The following is a 21,798-nucleotide window of genomic DNA, read 5'->3' as shown; positions in this document are numbered from 1 at the left end:
ATATATGAGAACATGCACATACATATATGGTGATATTTACATTTAGTAGACGATCTTAACCAGTGACTTACAGTAAGTTACAGTAAGTACAGGGACATACCCCGAGGAAAGTAGGGTGAATTGCCTTGCCCAAGGACACAGCTTCATTTTTGCGCTTCCGGGTATCGAACCGGCAACCTTCTGATTAATAGCCTGATTCCCTAACTACTCAGCCATCTACAAGGTATTCTAATAAGGTTGTCATTGGCAGTATTTCAAATGGAATCCCGAATCAAACAGTACCACCTGCTAAGTGAAAATTTGCCCCCAAAAACGTAAATACCATAAGATTGACATTTATTTATATATGCCTGAATTAGAGCTGTTTGAGCTAGGACCAAATGTGACTATGATTGCCATAGGAGAAACGTCTTATTTTGTTATTCAGTAACTGAACACTGCAAAGTCTAGATCTTGGAATGGTTCAATTGGATGAGAGGTTGTGCTGGTAATCAAAGGGTTCCAGGTTCAACTCCAGGCCTTGGTGGTTTTTTTTTACAAAACAGTTTCTAGTTTTCTGGGTAATCCCGGTGTAACTATCTATTATGTCAATTTTACAATATTTTGCCATTTTGAAGGAGGAATTCGCCATTGCTGTTTGCAGCTATATTTTTTTACATATAATTCAAATATATTCTACCATATATTAAACATACATGTGACACTATATATTTACATATATTACAAATACATTTTCCCATATAAATCGGAATACATTATGGTGGTATTTATAGATATAAAATTGCATATATTTTGGGATATATAAACACATATATTATATATTCATGTTGAATATGTTGCAATATATGGAAAACGGCAATCATTGCTGTATTCTGCAATATATTGCAATATATTACATGAATATATATTATAGTTTATAATATATTAGTAATATATTTATCATCAATACATTATCCCATGTATTTCCGAACAATATAATTATTAAATCCCATATATGGACATATATTGCCTAATATATCACATCATATTTTCCAATATACTGCAATATATTTTCCTTCCGTAAGGGCAGCCACAGGTCGCTATTTGGTGTCTGATCTCTATCCCATTCCAGACTGGGCGGATGACAAAGACCAGGATGAGGAGGACTACAATTCTGGCACGGAGAACCAGGATGTGCTTTTCAGGATCTTATCAGGATTCTGACTGCTGAATGCAGTTGTTTCAACAAACTAGAGAATTGACCTACTATGTCATATTGAATATATTGTGTGTATAACTGCAAGAGCGACTGCCCCTCCAGATACAGTACAAAAAGACTTGGGGCCTCATGTACTAACGCTTTTGCGCCCACTTTAGGCGTATTTATTTTGCAATTTGAGCGTAAAAGCATGGCGAGGTATGTACAAAAATGCCGAACTGACGGAAAAGCGCAGACTGTCGCGGGAACTGCAAATTGCACTTTTCCGAATCATGCATATGCATTCATGGGAGGGACAAGGGGAAAATGGGAGTTCCCAAAAAGAGATGGGAGGAGATGAGTAAAGCGTGCCTAATTATATATTCTGCGGCATGTACAGAAACTGCCCGTAAAAGCATGCTTCCTTTTTGCAGTGACAATGATTCGCCTTTAAAAAGCTGGCGTAAACCAGGATACGCATATGCCTCCTGGTGAAATGAAAGCCATAACCCAAGCAAGACGAAAACATAGGCCAAAGGATTTTTGCCACAAGGATCACACTTTTTGAGTTGAGTAAACACGAAATCATTACGCGTTACAGATTAAGCAGCCATGCAATATAGTTACTGGAAGAAATCAAAGATAAGGCATCAAATCTCCGACTCAGCGTTTACTTTACATTCCAGCAGTGGTTAAACTCCTCTCTACATTACAAATATTGGCATCAGGATCATTTCAAACTGTCATCGCTGTTTTGACTTTGGTGGCTGATCCATGATGATAGAGAGAAGGAGGCACATTCAATTGCGCGTTTAAATCCTCGCAATGTACGGTATAGTGGGCGGAGAAAGGCGCTGTTTACCCGATGACCTGCAGGTTTCGTAATTACAACACAAAAAGCAAAACATTTGGCACAATTTTCACAACCTTCACTTGCTCGACCAATTGGTACTACGTCACACCCGTATCTGCATTAGACTCTGACTTTCCTTGTTTTTACACACTGATGTCAATTACACATCACATTGTTGTCACAACACTACACACAATGTTCAGTTGTTGCACACACTTCTCAAGTAAAGTCTCAAAGGATCAACCTACAACACACAAATATTCAAATCTCTAAACACTCAGGTCTGGTGAGCAATTTGCGATCAGGACTGCAGCATAAAAAGGGCCTTGAGCCTCTGTTTTGTTTGGTGAACAATGGAGAACTTGGAACATATCAACAACCAGAGAAGAAAAGGTATAAGAGTGAGAGGAGGAAGAGGAGGACAAGGAAGAGGACAAGGAAGAGGAGGAGGAGGCGAAGAAGAAGGAGGAGAAAGAAGAAGGAGAACGGTGATCTCTAATGAGATTTGGGCCACCGTGGTTGACCATTTGCTCAACCATGGTTTGAGCATGAGGAAGGCTGGCCAGAGGGTCCAACCAAATATCAGCCGCTTCACAGTTGCTGCCATCATTAGAAACTTTAGAATGGAGAACAGGTATGAATTATATTTGCCTTGTGTACTGAAATATTGCATATCAATAGAATACAGTGTGCTCACTGTATTTGTATTTTGCAGGACTGAAAGAGAATCACAACGTGGAGGAAGAACATGCACTTTCACAGCCGAACAGGAGACTGACATTGTGAAAATGGTTCGTGAAAACAACACTCACACTCAGACAGATACAAACCAGGATCCTGGCTGACCATGCCACATTCAGAAACATTCAGACCATCAGCCTCTCTACACTGTACCGTGTTCTCCGCAGGAATGCCATGCGGATAAAGCAAGTGTAGTTGCGGCAAGAGTTTGTAAGCCCCATACATTCAGCACTGACACATGCATGTATTGCACCTGTAATGTGTCTCACTGAACCCCACTGTGTTGACCCATCTGTGTCCATACTATACAGTAACTTGCATTATCATGCCGTCTGTTCCAGCAGATCCAGGAGCATGACACAGCTAATGATCTATATGAAGACATGAATACATATTCATTGATGAGGTTGGATTCAACTTGGTGAAGAGGAGGCGCCGAGGCAGAAATGTAATTGGCCAGCACACCATTGTTGAGGTCCCCGCCGAGCGTGTTGGGAACATCACTTTGTGTGCTGCAATGGGTTGAGCAGGCCCGTTGACAGTACTGTACTGTTCAAAAATAAAACTTTTTTTGCTGCATATGTGTGCTGTTTTATGTTTGACTATGAAATAATTTGGCCTACACTGAGACATTTTACAAAAGTTAAAATGGCTCATTTTCCAGGGTCATTGTCATTCATATGGTGTGTTCCATTTTGAGAATTGTGTTTTCAATTTTGCACTACTGTGTGCTGTGAATGCTTGGTAGTGTGCAGCAAATGCTTATTGTGTGTACTGTTATGAATGGTATGTGTGTGTCATTTGAAAATATGGCTGTGTGTACCAAATGAGAACACAAGTTCCATTTTGTAAACAGGTGAGAGATTTGATGGCAAAGAGTTATCTTGCAAAGGGAGTGTCAGGTTTAGCATTTTGTGTGTGAGGTTTTCAGTTTTGTGTGTGCAGTTTTGAGAAAGACGTTGTTTTGAGAAACGTGTGTTGTGAAAAATTGTGAAAAACTGTAATTAATTATTCATGATTATGATCATAAGAAAACACAGGACAAAGAGTTTTGCCAAAAATACTGTTAGTATAGTGTTGCTGCTGGGTCAAGTTACTGCACGTGCACTCCAGCAACAACTCACAGCATAGCAGGGGAGGGGCAAAGTGAGCTTGAGTGAAGTTAGAGGAGCAGTGTTTGCACAACCACTATGATGTAAAGGGAGTTGTGTACTGAATATAGAAAAGATAAATTGAAACTTAAGTATCAATCTCATCACGCCAGTATCAATCAATACTGACACCAACGTTGGTATCAATACTATTGATAGCCTTCTTTAGATCGATTTGCCCACCCCTACCATCTCGCTCAGGAACGTGAACACAATTTCATTGATGTCTGTGTCAGTCAGGTCTGATTTTATTGCTATATTTTCAGCGAAGCTCTCAATATGATGAAAAAAATGATGACAAAAAAAACAAGTGAATTGGCAGTTGCCTCCATCTCTTCAGCTACAGCCAACATTACGACCACTGTAGCATGCAGTATTTCATTCATTGAATTCGCACTAGGTGCTGCCATCTTGAATTAGTCAAAAGCAGTCGATTCAGGTTGAACCACCAATCAGAGGCTTTAACCCGCCCCCTGACTTGGTGACGGGTGACGACAGATATATTTTTCTGCAGGAAATTACTAGCCTGGATCTGCCCTCCTTCGTACTTCTGCTCAATTTTGCTTTTGCTTCTCTACTAGTTCTGGCCATGGTACGTAAGTCAGATTTCTCCGGTTAATTTTCTACTGACCAATCAGCGAACAGAGGGAGTGAATAAAATAAATAAAAAATAAAAATAAATAAATGTGAACAAATGAAAACGTAAATCTATATATAGCCTACACACAAGTACATGTAACATTTCTGTAACATTTCATTTGATAAATTTTATGATATGTATATATTGTATTGTAATTATTTATTTATTCAAGTAGTTAGCCATTTAATTATTTCTTTATTTAGTTTTGGCCCCTATAATCCTCCATAACGTATTTAGAGACCTACTGTAGTCAAACCCGCAGCGTGTATGACATCCTTTATAATACTACATTTTTGCTGAATGATTGAAGGGCTAGACAACAAACCTTCTAATGAAATAGAACAGTATATAAACGCGGAATTAACTGACAGATGGACAGAGGCAAGTTCATTTTCCGACCTTGCCTCCGTGCAAGAAGCGCCATTTAATGACACACCTCTGGAAAGGTGGTCTCAACAGTTGAAGAGGAAGGTGAACCGAGGCTCTGATGACTCTGAAATTATTATTAAAAGTTCTGTTCTTGTAAATATAGTTCTAAACAGCTTTTAATGTCATGTTTGATATGATTTTGTTTCTTATTATTATTATTATTACATTCTAGTAATAATTTGAATATTGTAACATGTATATTTACAGTATTTACAGAGTTTGTGCTTGCAGCAGACCAACATGTGTTTAACTTATTCCCTTGTCTCACAAGGGCACCTCTTGGTCTACTGCAGCCTTGATTAATGATCCAATTTGAATTTGTATGCGTTAGACAACTTTTCAGTCATATGACCGGTGTCCCCATTTTAGTCAGGTTTGGCTGTATATAGGAAGTTTTACCAATCACTTTGAGTTACTAGTATCTGTGAATACTTTTGTTAACCATTGCTCTGAAGGTATGTTTTGTATTTGATTATAATTTATTATCATTGTATTGATTATCTTACTATTTAGATAATAAACTATTATTGTGCATTTTAAGTTACTTGTTCTAAAACGTATCTATCAAGCTACGGCGGTGAAAACTTTGATCTTGTCTGGTTGATGCGGCTAACTGATTATAAACATAGATCTCCAGGCTCCTAAGGAATTTACCGGATTCTCTGAGTGATCGGTTTACATATCCTACTAGGTCGGTGGTTAAATCCATATTATAGTAGAGATAAACAAACGACTGATTAGTGAACACGCATACTTTAGGGTCGGTGCTCTGATCGAGCAGACGATGTTGACCTAGCCCAGAGTTTTATGTCATTAACTGCTTAGCGCTCAATGTTACAGGTAACGCCCTTGTGCACAATTCTACAATTTGAGTCAGATATTAACGAGTCAACTATCTCCCTAAACATCTAACCAGAATTGAATTGTACTGCCCAAGCCGGGGACAAACACGAGGTGTCTCTGGCCTTACAATTCACCACCTACAGAAGCAAGCTGCCCTGTTGTCTGGAAATGTGAGAAGACGTGTGTCTGAGCAGCTGGCTTAGGTCAACAAAATAGAAAACAGTATTGTTCTAAATTAAAGCCAATCTGTGGTTGCTTAAGTATCTGAAGTATGTTCTATTGAGAGGTTTATTGATTTTTGTAAGGGCTTCTGACAGTCATGTTTTGTTGAGTGAGATTTTAATATTATGGAACAGGATGTCGTAGAATGACACTACGTGTCTTAAATGTATTTTTTGTTCTAGAACAAGTCTGATTTTGTGAATGTTTATTATAAATCAGTATAGTTTGTGAGTGAATAAAACTCCCTCACAATTTAAGTTGTGTTCCATCTGAACTTGTTATATGGACACTGTATTATGTAACTACATGTATTACATTTGAGATTAGATTTCCTAAATATGTAACAATATGTTATATGTTCAATATTGTAGGCCTACAGCCTATGTGTGAGTGAACAATTAATTTTTAAGTACACCCTTTTAATGTTATTTCACCCCCCCCCCCAAAAAAAAAAATTATTGAGGTAAAATTTGATTTAAAAAATGGATATGTAATAAAATGCATACATTTGCGATTAATCGCGATTAATCATGAAATAATGTGATTAATTGCGATTTAATATTTTTATCGCTTGACAGCCCTACTTTTCAGACATTCGCCCAGTTTCCCAGACATGGATTAAGCCTTTAGACTATGCTTAATCCGTGTCTGGGAAACTGGGCAACAGTGCTAAAATAACATAAGGCTGTTCATAATAGACATGAATCCTTGCATACACAATAATACTTACTACCATAGGGGTTTGCTGATCGCCCATACAGATGACTATAGGCATCTTCTGTGATTCCATCAAACTGCTCCTCCTCAAACTCCTCATCCTCATTATGATATGATGTTGGGCTGTCCGTCATGGGCAGGCTGGATGCCCCTGGGCTGGACCTCTCAGCCCCGGCCCCTCCTCCAAGTGGATATGACGGCATTCCTGGGAAGATGGTGGTCCCACCTGCTGCCGTGTAGAACAGTGAACTTGCTCTCGCCAACCTTCCTGCCAGCTCACTAGATGAGGAACTCCCCCTTTTCTGATGGGAGAGGATGGACAGTCCTAAAGGAGTTGCGTCTGGTCCTTCTTGCTTGATCTTCCTGGCACCGAGCAAAGGCGACCAGCCCTGTGGTCCCAAAACGGCAGTAGCTGGATTATTGTTACCATTATTACTGGGACTTTGTGGTTCTGAGCCTGTTTCCTCTATGGAACCAGCTGTCTGGGAATCACAGTGAGGAGAATTTGCTTTAAACATCAGGTCCATCCCCTTCTCCACAATATGCTGTATCTGTAGGTAGCCAGCTGTGTACATGACCACAAGTTGCTCACTAGCAGCCATGGTCAGCTTGCCGGTGTAGCAGAAAGAAAGGATCTGCTCAAAGCAAGCGGGGGTGACAGAGGAAGGCAGCTCAAACTGGGTCTTGGAGGAGCTGCTGAAGAGATCACGGAAATAAAGGCTGCTGGCAGCCAAAACTGCCCTGTGAGCCTTGAAAGCCTGGCCTGGAGAGAAGGAGGAGAGGAAATTGATAAGAAATCATCATCTCAGAATTCAAAAGTAAAATATATACCTGCCACCAGTAATACGGTTTTCTCTTCAAAATGGCAAATTATTATAACAAATATCAGTAGAGGATTGGGGTAAAACGAAGGATTTTAGTCATCCAAAAAAATTATGCCCATCTTTCTGGCAGAATCTTAATAAAAAATAATGGATATGGCTGGATTCAATCATCTCAGTCAGCATTTTCATCAACTTTCTTACAGCTGCTGCTGCTTAGTTTGAAGTTCTGTTTCTGCTTGAAAAGAAAGAGTTTCTCCCAAAGGCTAGTATTGTTAGCGTCAGGTTTGGCCCAAGTAAAAAAATATCACAGTAGAGGGTTGGGGTTTAACCCTCCTGATTGAGGAATCCTAAAAACATGCATTTCTGGCAGAATTTAGATATTGTGGCTGGATTTGAACCTCTGACCCTTCACTTTCAAACCCAACTACTTTGCCAAGTGACCTATTCAAACTACTGCTTAGTTTGCTGTTCAGTTTCTGTATAAAAAGAAAGTTTCTCCTATGGCTAGCATTGTTAGTCTTGAGTCAGATTTGGCCCAAGTTCAAACATCAGTCATCTTTTGACATATCAAGGTGACATTTTGCACAGTACTTAAGAGTAATGCCATCTCGAAGTCTGTTAGGTTTGAAAAATCATCAGTCAAAATGGTATTACATTTTTGGGACATATGGATATTGAGACAATGTGTACATATACATAAATGTGCACCTTTCAATCATTTTGTACTATATTAACTTTTGCTAAGCAACCAATTGAAAGACATGAAGAAGACCTTTGTAGGTTTTCCCAAATTTTTACTGTACAAGAAAATCCATCATGGCAGACCATATGGGCTGTTCACCCTGAGAAATAAGGCATTTAAAACAATTGTCATATATTTTGGACTTTTGAGGCGGTGGGAAAATCCTGTTGACTTTGGCGATGGCTGTAGCGCCACTATAGACAAATGTGGGCCATTTGCGATGTGGGAGCGTGTGGCGAGTGATGACAGTTGGATAAAGGGTGAATATGGAGTGTTTATTTTCAATATAACAGACAAACATCAAACAAAAAGCGGACCAATAACGGAGATGAGGCAACTATTTGGCAAACATTTTTTCTGTGCAGCTCAAGCATTCTTGTCCATTTCAAGATGAGCAAAATCACTCTATTTTTATTTTTCATGGTACTCGATTTTAGCACCACATTCTCCAAAAACACCTTGTAGTGTATATAAGAAATAGAAAAATAGTTGTCACCCTATAGATATACAACAATGCAGAACATATCTCAAATCCCAATCACATTTTCACAATAGTGCTGGGTCAACCAGTCAGTCTTCCTGGTGGTTTGAACTTTGACCAGAAACATCCAGAGTCATACTTGGCAGTGAAAGACAGAAGTTGACCAAGATCGACAGAAAACCGTTAAGGATAAGGTTAACAACAACAACAACAACAAAAGTGTCTTTGTTTCTATAGCTGACCTTTAACTAGGATGGAAACATCGCAGTAATGGCCCAAGAGACGCTGTTCATTGAGAGAGCCCAGCACCGTGGTGCCAAAGTTGGGGATCTCCACTTGAAGAAGCTGGGACATGACAGAGGTGGAGTAAGAGGAAGGGAAGGAAGAGGGGCTTCAAATCACAGTAGACACGGTTGGTGAGGAGGGCATCTGGTGAGGAGAGAAAGAGATGAAGAATTAGATTTTTGTATACTGTAAAAACATGACACAAGTTCAAGTCCATTGTAAAAAATCTGGACATACCCGTTTACTTAAAGTGTACTAAGTATACTCGAAGTTGTTTCACTTTAGCACATAAAAGTACACTTAATACACTGTAAATTGTGCTTTAGTACAAAATGTGTTGTTCCAAAATAGCACACTTCAAATAAACTAATCATTCACAAAGTATACTAATGATTAATCAGTCTTCAAGTATACTCAACATTTTAAGTTTTTGTATACTTAGTAGGGATGGAACATATGGCACTGATGCTTGTGTCGCAAAACCAATACGCACAGTTTCGAAAAAGTGTTTTGGAGCTTGTATCAAATGACGAAACCACGTGATAGATGATGTTCAATGCTTCAAACGTCACAAACTGGTTCGAAGTTTTACATTTACATTTATTTATTTAGCAGATGCTTTTATCCAAAGCGACTTCCAAGAGAGCTTTACAAAGAGCATAGGTCACTGATTATAACAACATGATCCAAACAAGTCCCAAAAACATTGTGAGTAGCCAAAACATGAAGCACATATTGTGAACAACCAAAATAAGTGCCACAGGGAAGAACCATAAGAGCATGTAGTTAAACAAGTTACAATTAAACAACATGGACAAGTGCAAGTGTACCTGTGGGAAAACAAGCAACAATAAAAACCATATATCACAGCGAGTACAAAAATTGTACTCAGTTACCACTAACCACAAGAGCAACAAGTCTCTAAGCAAGAGTCATTGTGATCCTTGAGGAAACTAACATTGGGTCAAGCAAACCATTCCTAAGTACCGTTGTACTCCAGTTTTGCCGCTCTTCTGAACCAGAGCCATAGAAGGAACGAAGCCACTGCTTCTTGTTACAGACAAATCACACATTGCCAGAGAAGCAGCACCAGGCATCGCTCGAGTTTCCTCCATCAGTCATTATTATTTGGCCAAATCCGTATTGTAATAAGTATAAATCCATGCACTTGAGTGTTGTGTTATTTTATTTAAATGAAACAAAACATGATAGGACTAGGTAGGTCCAGGGGCACTTGAGGCCCCATGGGCTATGGATTTTTAATTTTATTTTTTGAGGCCCCCCTCCCGCTAATCGCAAATGTCAAAAGTTAAGTCTTGGTAGCAATTGAGTTGCTTGTATTTTTATTTACGTTGTGTTGCACGGTTTAGGATGAAATTCAGTTTTTGTGGCAAAAAGTGCCTTGTATCAACGAAGGGAACTTTGTGTGCTAGCCTATGTGACAACGTCAGCACACGTTAGCAACGACGGATGGATACAACGTGCATTGCTGCACAGCAAGTATCGTATCGTGCCATGGTGTACTAACATCATTATACATTTAAGCAATTCAAGACTTGCATGTACAGTAAGTAATGTCACATTAAATAATGTATTTAAACTCAAGCTTGTGTGGTGCGTCGCTGTCTTCAATGCCACAGCCTAAAATGTAAAAGAAACGTTTTTAATTTCCGGCGCATTCAAACAATCCCCTCAGTGTAATTTGGCTAGCAACAGCAGCTAGGCTAGCTTGCTCGTAGCACAATTCAGCCTCTCCACGCAGGGCTGTTGACTGAGACCAAAAAGTCGCGTTTGGGGGCATATTTTCAGTTAGCAGATGGAGACACTGTTTGAATCGCGATTCCATCTGAAAAATACTGCCATTGACAACGTTGCTAGAATAGCTTGTCTCAAAGGAGGTTCAGCTTGTTTCATATTAAATGGACCCATCTGCAACTGACTCAAGCAAGCACACCGAAATTGTACCCTCTCTATCCCTCCACATCCACCACCAGATGCGCTGTAGAGCAGAATAATGATACTGCGAAAATGGACGTTTATCATCATTATTATTTTGTATTATTATTTAGAGGCCCCTGATTGGTCGAGGCCCCGGGCTTGAGCCTAGGTAATCCCGTGCATTAAAGCGCCACTGGGTAGGTCTATACAGTGCCCAGAAAACAAATGTTGATGATTCGTCAACATTGTCAACAGTAATAATAATTTGTAAAAAATAAAGTCCCCCCAGTTCGCAATAGGCCTACATATTACCAATGTTAAGAATAAGAAAAAATCAGTGTAATCTAGTTTAATTGATAAAAAGAGTGTATCATGTAAACACCGTCTACCCGCATTAACTATTAAAGGGGCAATTGACTGCAAAACCGATTTTACCTTGTCATAGTTGAATAACGACAGTTCGGCGGATAAAATGAACATACTGTGAATATCAAAGTCCATTGACACCTCTTTCCTATTCAAATCTCAAAAAGAAAAAATTTGGCTGTAAAACGCTAGCTTTTCAACAAAGCTACTGGTCCTACTTAGGACCGGGGACCGCCCTTTTTGGCTCTGGTCTGTATCTTTGTCACGCCCCCTAATTTACATCCAGACCAGCCCGAGGTAGCGTCTATCTCCGATACTAGTTTAGCTGCGCGCTGCTCTGTGTAAGCTACTTATAAGGAATTACAAAGAAGAACGTTTTGAATTATAACAAGGATATTGAAAATGGACCACGGTCGTAAATGCTGTGTTCCAGGCTGTACAAGGAAGGCTAACACTCACAGTCTTCCCAAGGAGCCAAACATTCAACAGGCATGGCTGCTGTTGTCTTATGAGAAGATCCCGGCAAAGTTCGACAGTCAATCATTCATTTGCTCTGAACATTTCACCTGAACAGGTTTTGACAACCTTGGACAATTGCAAGCAGGATTTTCTAGGAAGCTGAACCTGGAAAGAGGTGCTGTTCCGACCGTATGCTCATTGCAAGCTATAAGGACAGTATGATGTTGTGCTAACAGTTATTAGCATTTCTAACGTTTACTGTATAATATAGCATACCAGGTAGAATGCTAAATAAGTTTCTACACACATCAAATGACTCTAGCTAGACTAGCTGTAGTCGGCATTAGAAGGGAAGCTTCCGAAAAATAGCCAGAAAACGAACAGCAGTCTGGCTTATTGCTAACACCTGTCTAGATAATCTATTTGAAAGAACTGGAGAAAGGCAGGTGCTTGATACAGGATACGTTAGCATTGCTTGTAACTGTTACTAGTTACACCTAGACTGTAGGCATGTAAACAAGTTTAGCTTGCTAACGCAAGAGCATAGGTAGAATGTGTGATAATTTAGCCTAGTTTATTGGCAATGGGGCTAACGTTGATTCATGTTCCTGACTGTTTCATTCAAATAAATAACCTGTGTAATGTAAATCTATAATTCACGATGCATGTTTGTCCAGATCTTGGTCATGTTATTTATCAGCAAGTTATTTAGAGCTAGCTAGCTAACTGAAGCCGAGTAGAATCAGGATATGGTTTGGTTGCTAAGCTGTAGCCTTACGTTCTACCCACCCAAGTCAATCCAGTTTGCTTCAACAACAGAAGTGGAAACAAGTGATGTTATCATTTCAAATGATATATAGTCAATCTGAAAACAGTGTTGTGTAGACACAATAGATTTATTTGCGCGTTTTTATTTCAAGTCTCCAACTTCGGTGTTTCAGCGAGTGCTGCTGTTGGCCGTGTTGCGTTTTTGCTCCCCAGCTTCACTCTTTGAAAACCAACCAATCAGCGCACAGCATATCTAAATATTAATGAGTACACCATAAAAGGAGAAAAGCTAGTGTTTTTTCCCGGGAATATTTCAGAGGATCTGTCAGTGGGCATAGAACAGCACCCGGGCCATTTTCAACCCAACCAATGTTACATACCCTATTCGGAGACCTTAAGGAACAGTGTGAAATACCCCAAAAACCCAGTCAATTGCCCCTTTAACACGTAACAGCTTTTACGGTGGTGTAGCTGGTTGAAGCGTTGTTTGACAACGTATTGTGAATGCGAGTCTGGATTCCCGAGTTTGCGCCCCAGTACAGTAGCCTGGTCCTAACCAGACACATTAAACATTACACATTACAACAGGCACATTACATTTGTACAGAGGGTCTGGGATCTCTCCATTGACAAACGTTAACTTCCTAGAAGGCGGGTTCTCTTTTGAAGTTTAAAACTATTGGATCCGCCCAGAGCCACTCTGATTTGCCATAACCAATCGCAAGCGTTCGCCTTAACCAACTCCTTCATCACTACTGTAACGGAGCTAGCTGCCGTAGCTGGAAAATCCAACTTTTCCCAAACCCCGTGGGGAGGAGGGCCACAACATCATGGCCACCAACAAAACTCAGCAAGGAATGTTCTTGCTCTGGCTTTAACCTATGGATATTCGGCAGCGTTGCTGCCACAACCGCAGAATAGTTTCGCTCGCATCTTTCTCCGCCGCCATTACTGAACTACTCAAACTAGTGCACAACATTAACGTCATCGTTCTCAGCCACTCCCTCTGTTCGCTGATTGGACCTACAAAACAAGTACGTAGGAGGGCAGAGCCAGGCTAACAACCAACGCCTTCTGCCCAGAAGTGCCAGTGCTACAGTTGATGATACAGCAGGTCCGTTTTCAACAATCCCAGATCAGTATATATTGTAGGTTTTTAATTTAATATCCATTTTGTAAGAAATAAGAAAATACTGTAACTTTAAGTTATTTGGAGTTGAATGTTTTGCACTTTTGCACATTGCTAGTTTAAACCATAAGCTATTAAAGTGGTTAACTGTGTACAATAGATGCATTGTCTGGTTTTATTTAGCTACTTTTCAGTACACCACATTAGGTACACCACTTAGTACTGTAAGACTTTGAATATTTAAAGTTCAAATCATCACACGACCAATCTGGGTTTGCGTCTGTTAAAAATTAAAAACTGTATAAGGGAGAAATAAATCAATGTTATCATGTTAGCAACACAACTAATAACATTGCTAATTAGTGCATTAGATTAATAGTGTGCGAATAATCAAGCATTAAAAATAACCAATAATATTTGCGTGACAGGGGGGCCCCTAAATCAATTCTGCTTAAGGCCCCATAAAGGCTTGGGCCGGCCCTGGTTACACAAACTTATAAATAAGTTATAGAGACGGAGCAGCATATTTCTTTCACTTTCCATCTTGACGTTATAACCTCAAGAGCACAAGCTACCCCTGTGCCATGGCAACTGAGCGTCATCGTATCTGGAAAGCTCCGGGGACCGCGTCCACACAACAACGCGTACCCGGCGTTTTCAAATGTCTCCGGCTAGGGGAGCATATTCGAAAAGCTCCGTTTTCAGTATCCGAATACGCCGTATTAGTGTGGACGGGAGGTGCAAACGCAGACATATGTTGCGTTTCTAAATTTACCCGGGCTAGTGTGGACGGGGCCTTAGTGCATGACTGGTCTACTAGTCCAGCGATCTTTCCATTGCTTCACAATCAAATCCGTTCCACTTTATCAGTAGGGAGAATACCCATAGAATTCCACTTCACGTTTTCTAGACAAACGGCATCACGCACGCAGATTCAACTCCCATACTCTGATGGACGCATTGCGCTTGCAGCTAGCACTTTAGATCTGAAATACGTTGTGCTTTTGGCCGTGTTCAGACCTAGGCGTCTGTTTCAGGTAGAATGAGATGACAATGTTATTTCCAAATATCTACAAAATAAATTGCTGGTGTTTTTTTTTGTGCCACAACAACCGTGAGCTAATCTGGAGTTAACCTTAGCTAACATGCTAGTTTTTCTAACGACTGTAAAAAAAAGAAAAACCCTTTATTTCAGAATTGTCTTCCAAATTTAACAAGGCTGCTCAATTTTGGCAATTCGTAGCATTTCATTACTAGGGTGAGTTCAGGTAATGTGGGACATCAGGTAAAGTGGGACAGTTATGCATTTTGATGATTTAATATGTGCAAAACTGACATCCAATAACCAGAGCTGATCTTGACTCGTAAATACAACACTTCTAGTCACTATGCAGTGGTTTTTATTTGTCTGACATCATCAGAGTAGGCGTGATCTGGCTTGACAAGAGGTCTAAACAGAAAAAACGCATCAAAAGTTCAACGGCATATGACATTATATTTCTCAATGATAAGGCTGGCAAAGGAATTTAAATGAAGTTACAATGAGTACTATTGCAGCATATTGAAGGGGTTTAACCACTGATTGAAACACACACAAACATTTGTAAAATAATGCTTTATTAGAAGAAAAAAAGCATTTTATGTGACTGTCCCACATACCTGATCATGTCAGTTAATGTGGGACAGCATTTTTAAGGTAAAGTGGGACATCTAGTAATGCTGTGTTTATGCTATAAAAGTAATTAAATTTGACAGTTGTCAAATGTTTTATACCAATGCATCATACTGCACTTAAGCTCCCAACTAATTAACAACTTACACTGTAATTGAACCAGCGCTTTCAGACTTGTAAGCGTGACCGCAAACGGTAGTCCAACAAAATGCTAACGCAGCGGGACTAGCTAGCTAGCACATAGACTGCAGATCACTAAGGTTTACATCAGTTACACTTTATGCCTATTGTATAAGTCAACCCCCACAACTAAATGAATCTTGCCACACCCTTGCACCTAGTATTGTTGTATATAAACTAATAATTATTATATCAGCAGACTAGGCTGACAGACAATGACTGTCCCACTTTACCAGACGAGCTGTCCCACATTACCTGAAAATGCTGCCTGAGTGAGAGAGGGGATCATGTTATGTTTGAAAGTGTGTAGCTTCTAAAATATTGTGTATTCCCATTTCATTCCAGCATGAAATTGTCCTAAGCCCTAAAACTATTTACAAAAACACCACTGGGGCGAGTTAACAGTTATTTTGTAAGTCTACTGGAGCCTCTACCAAAAAGTGTCCCACATTACCTGAAATCACCCTACATGTTAGTCTGTAACATGAAGGCAAAACTGATTCAACCATTAAAACCATATATCCTCTGAAAGCTTATACCCTCAGGATGTTATCTAATGAGACAAGAGACACGTCCTTCTCTCCATATTAGTACGCTGCCCATGCATAATAAATTTGGTATTGTGTGTTAAAGGTCACATGACATGAAAACTTCACTTTAGGAGGTTATTTAACATTAATATGAGTTCCCCTAGCCTGACTTTGGTCCCCCTGTGGCTAGAATTTTCAATAGGTGTAAACCAAGCCCTGTGTGTTCTTCTCCGCCTTTGAGAAAATGAAGGCTTAAACGCTCTGTTTGATAATCTCCTCCTTGTGACGTCACAAGGAGCTTCCGCACAACTGGTAGCCTATCTTAATTTTATTTTCGCTGGAAATGCGTGGACACAACCTCTCCAAGTTTTGCATGTCTGCCCCAAACATTTCAGCCACAATTGTTTCCTTAACTTGAGCCAATACAAAGGTAGCCCTGCTGACCGTCTGAAATTAAATTCTGGATCAGTACTCCTTGGTCCAGCTACAAACCTCGGACAAGTAAGTCAACTAACGCTATATAATTTTGTTGCTTACTATATGGTTACCTAGCTTGTTACCCTTAGAATCTGGCTGTAACATTAGCTCTGCAGCCATCAGCTGAGGTACTGTCGCTAATGTAAAGGTATAGATAGCATTAAGTATGTGTGTGAATACACATTCTGTAACGCAGTGTGTCGTTGTTATGTGGATAACGTTCTGCTGTTGGTGTTATGGCGTGCGCAATATCCGCCTTTCCCCACATTGAAATGACTGAGTGTGCAGCTCTGCAAACCAGGGTTATCAGATGAGAATGGGCAAATTCGAGGCATCTTACAGCAACGGGTCTACGAGCCATTGCGATACATCCACTGTAATCATTAGTGCATTGTGCCGCCTCTCTCCTCCTCATTTAGCATTTAAAGCTACAGACACAGAAAAAGCGCGTTCTGAGGAAAGCTCATTGTGGGACTACTCGTAGTGGCTATAATTCTGCACCAAGGCTGAATTTCGGGAAAGAGACTTCAGATACAGTATTAGGGAACCACTAATTAAGGCCTATATAAAAGCATCCAAAAACAGCATTTCATGTAACCTTTAAGAACCAATTGAATAGCCAGTGAGTGTATATATCCTTTGTGTTGAAATACGATATATGATGATACAATATTTGTTCCTTATGGAAGATGGGTATCAACTTTGGGTGCATTACCTTACATTAGTTGTACATTATCGCTATATTTGAATATAAGAACTTAACATAATTTGAACATAAGAAAGTAGAGATAAGTACCCAACTACTGTAAATTAACATGACACAGTAGGTGGGTTTTCCTCCTGTCCTCCACCAATTTATTTTGTCACCAGCCGCTACCGACTGGTACCCAGTAAACCAGAAATATTAATTTGAAACAAGTTTATACAAAAAGTCCTTTTGAAGTGCCTGCTAGCAACTAAATGTTAGTTCCTTTTACAATTCACAGTCCACTAGCCTTTATGGACCCCAGACATACAGTATTTGCACACCTCCTTCCCTGAACTTTATCTATGTTGTTTACTGTCCATCGACACATGCCAGTTTTATTATTGAGCAATGCTGCAAAACGGCTTCCAGGAATATGAACAAAAAAACATTCCCCACACCCCCTTCATATACCACATACAGACATGCCTGCACACACTAGCCACAGTTACACAATGTTACGCAATCAGTAAGACTAAACTGAGCCGACACACACACTGGCATGCACATACAAAAACAACACACACACACACACACACACACAGATCCTGAATGAACCCATAACCATCTTTCTTCACCCTCCCACTCCCCCCACACAAACTCCAGATAGTTCTGACCTGTACAAGCCAGTTCTTTGGAAAGGAGATTCAGGAAGTATCAAGGTCACACCATGAAGCTCTCAAAACTCCAGACAGACAGTTCCAGAAAATGAGAAGAAAGAGAGAGAGAAAAAACACCCTGATGCTTTCTCCAAGTGTCACTTTCTTTTTAAGCATCTTCCATCTCTGTCCCTCTCTTTATCTTTTTCTCTAACTGTTCCATATGTATCTAATTTCTCAGTTTCTCTCTCTCTCGTACTCTTTATACTTCTCTCTTTCTCCCTTTGGCTGTCTTGCTTTGTCTGATTCAGTGTTGTATTCAACGAGTGTTACTGCTGCAGCTGGATAGAACGAATAGAGAGCTGGGAGCATCAATGATGAAAGGGCTGGGTTGCTCAGTGTGTCTGTGCGATCAATGAGCCATCTATACATCGCAGGGCGGGAGTGAGTGAGGGAAGGACCAAGAAAAACACAGGCTACAGTTACATAGACAGACTAAGGAAAATTGCGAGAGAGAGAGAGAGAGCGGTACAGGGGGAGGGGGGGTGAACAAGACAGAAAGTTATCCGAGGACAAGTACAAGTACAGAGACCTGTAACCCTTTTGGACAGATAGGCTGCACACAGAGGAAAGGTCAGACTGAATAAAATAGGAATGTATGAAGGAGGGAAGGAGAGAGAGAGAGAGAACAAGGTGGAAAGGTGCTTATTCTACTTTTTTTTAAATGGAAGGACAGCTGAAAGTAGCCGTCAGACTATGAAATCTCCCTTTTGACTTGACAAAAAAAAGCCCAGGGAGAGGGAACTGGGAACATAAAGGAACTGTAACATACACAAATGTGTGATTTTGAGAGTTGTGAGTATGTGTTTGTGGTAACTGTAAAAAAAAAAGGGAATCTGATGGCTGAGCGGTTAGGGAATCCGGCTATGAATCAGAAGGTCGCTGGTTTGATTCCCGGCCAAGACAAATGATGTTGTGTCCTTGGGCAAGGCACTTCACCCTACTTGCCTCGGGGGGATGTCCCCTGTACTTACTGTAATTCGCTCTGGATAAGAGCGTCTGCAAAATGACTAAATGTCATTTTATAAATGTAAAAACGTATTATTTTTATTATTGTTTACTTTTGTGCCCCTAAGGCTCAGTCAATATTTGGACTACATAGACAACGTCGATGTCAAAAGATTCGTCTTGGTCATGATTGCGTTGGTTCTATTGGGATTTATGTTCCGTTGCACGATTTAGGTTTTTTATTACATTTTTGTGGCAAAAGTGAAGCTAACGGTGGCTAACTTGCTAGCCACAGTCACTGACGCTACTAACGTCACAAAATATCGCGTGACTACCTCTAGCAGAACATTAGTTTAGCAGCTCGTTAACTTCTGGGAGATAGCTAGGCTAACTGCTTTACTGCAAGGGAGCTGCAGAAACGCCACAAGCAAAGAGGCCAGGGTGTTTCACTATTTCACTGAAGCATTAGCATCATGACATTAGCCTCTGTTGCCAGGGCAACACATACCACAGCGGTCTATGATGCAATGGTTATCAATCGTTAAAATAAACATTCCTCACAAATACATTTTTGTTGTAGGATTTATTATGACATTAGATTACAAGTAAACAATTTGTTGGTGAAATTATCATTACCTGTGGTTTCAAACTCACTGCAACGCTGTACTGTAGCCTAGTCTAGTAGCAAAAAAAACATCTCCGCAGCTGTTTACAGTACAGTAGGAAGTTAAATGGCGGCACATGTTCGGCACTACCCTTACTAAACTATCTGACTAGTGACTACTAACCTGAACTCCATTGCCACAGCCTAAACTTTGTTCATAAAATCTGTTCATGAAAATAATTCATTTTAGCCTAGACCGTACAACGGAAGTAACGTTAAATCGAATTCAACCAACGCAATCGCTACCAAGACGAACACAGTCTAGTAGTAGTAGCCTACAATTTACCGGGGCAGCTTCTCAACTCAGGGCTATATTGCATTTTGCCTTGTTACTGACAATGATCGCTACCATTGACATATTTATGAATGACTGATTTTCCCCTAAATAAATATCAAGCTTATTTACGTTTTTGGGGGCATATTTTCAGTTAGTAGATGGTACTATTTGAATCGCGATTCCATTTGAGATAGCTACTGCTGGTAACGTTGTTGTTAAAATAAGCTTTAAAGGGTGTTCTTTATTAATGAATGAATGCAATAAGAGTAGGCTAAAAGCCTGGAAATATCAAGGGAAAAACTTACAATGACGTTTAAGTCATAGAGATTAGGTCAATTTTTACACCGGTCTGCCAAATGTATTCGTTTCGATTCAACTTTGAGGTTGCTGATCACCATTCCCTCTTGCAGGGGAAATGAGAAGACAACAATTTCATTCTTCTCTTCACTATTAGTATTTTGAGTTGTAAATGGGCAGAAAAAATTATGCCTTTAAATGTATGTGTATGTATAAATAATAAGTAGGCTATGCATTTTTATATAAAATATACAGAAATATCAGTTGTAAAATGTAATTTAAATACGGACCCCTGCAACCAACGCAAGCAAGCACACCCTACAATTTCCCCAGAAACTGTACCCTCTCTAGTATCAATTTGTTTCTTGTTCTCTCTATCTTTCTTTTTCACACTGTGCTCTATAATTGCATGGAATTACTAACCTGCATAACAAAATACAAAAACAAAAGCAGACACTCCACAGCATGATGTCCTAAACATACACAAACTTCACACCAAAAACATACACTGCAATACAACCTATGCCCATTTGTTACCTGCACTGACTATCTTGCCAGCAACTCATCCTTGGTCCTGTCTGTCTAATCAATATCTCAATATCAGATAGCCAGCAAATACAGAAGCCTTAAATTCTCTCTCACACACTCACTCACCTGACCCCCTTCCCCATTCAAGCCCCTCCCATCCCTCTCTTTAAACCATGTTTACCTTGCTGAGATGCTGTCTGTCTTTCAGCCCATTAAGGCACACAGGAGCTGCATTGCACACTCACCCCTCCACTGCTAGAGTGAGGCATGCTGGGTACAGAGTCTACAGACATGCATGTATGTGCCAGCTGGAGCAGAGAGAGAGAGAGGGAGGAGCAAAGAAGAAGGCAGGGAGGGAAGAAGCAGGAATATGTTGAGTCAGGCACACAGGATGCCACTGCACCTCGCACTGTTCACCCTCAGACGCACATGCACAAAAATTGCACTCAGTCAGGCAATAATGCACATAATAGTACACACAGAGACCACACATCAAATACATACACACATTTAATAATAATAACAACAGTGTGTAACTGATTACGTAATCACATAATGTATGTTCACATCATAGTCTTCAGACTGGTTCTTTCTTATTAACAAGAGGTGTTTACATATGATACCTTACTTTAAATTATGACTGTGTGATGTGTTTGTTTCTGAGGAAGATTTATGATTTGAACTTTCTTTACAACGAACCCTATCAATCCATTACACAACATCAAAGTGTCTTTGGAAAAAATGTATCAGCAGTTACTAGATAGGCTAGTGTACTGGAACTGCTTACGAATAGTAGCTAGGGCAGACAAATTTTGAATATGTATATGAGCTGATGGCCCAGGTCAATCCATGTACTTAAAATTAATAAACCACAAGATAAACATGATGCATGCTTCAACAACATGAAAAAAAATCCTTATTTTGTCTAGCTGGTTATCAGCTGATTAACGTTGTATGATTACATTTGTTCCAGCGTTGCAGGTTGGTATTACACAAAACTTCAAATTTCAAAGCCCACTTTGATGCTATAGAGTTTCAATATGAACAATCACTTGT

The 21,798-nt window shown here is 39.9% G+C and overlaps 1 protein-coding gene across 9 annotated transcripts in view; it reads right to left on the bottom strand.

The window, feature by feature from the left end:
- Positions 1–21,798, bottom strand: part of nacc2 (NACC family member 2) — a 108,723-nt gene that overhangs the window by 28,889 nt on the left and 58,036 nt on the right. For 7 of the 9 annotated variants that reach the window (XM_084693679.1, XM_084693683.1, XM_084693686.1 and 4 more), the window contains exons 2-3: positions 9,063–9,249; positions 6,787–7,536 (exon numbers count right to left, since the gene is read on the bottom strand). In XM_084693679.1, coding sequence (XP_084549805.1) covers positions 6,787–7,536; positions 9,063–9,174 — 862 coding nt within the window. In that variant the 5' untranslated portion in view covers positions 9,175–9,249. Of the gene's footprint in view, positions 1–6,786; positions 7,537–9,062; positions 9,250–17,986; positions 18,180–20,923; positions 21,160–21,798 lie in introns of those variants that run through there. The other 2 variants (XM_084693682.1, XM_084693680.1) reach the window with 2 other exon arrangements.

Source organism: Hypomesus nipponensis, chromosome 27 (assembly GCF_054491055.1).
Source record: "Hypomesus nipponensis isolate SF chromosome 27, ASM5449105v1, whole genome shotgun sequence".
NCBI lineage: Eukaryota > Metazoa > Chordata > Actinopteri > Osmeriformes > Osmeridae > Hypomesus > Hypomesus nipponensis.
Note: the sequence above shows the minus strand (reverse complement) of the source record. Positions and strands in the feature narration are given on the sequence as shown.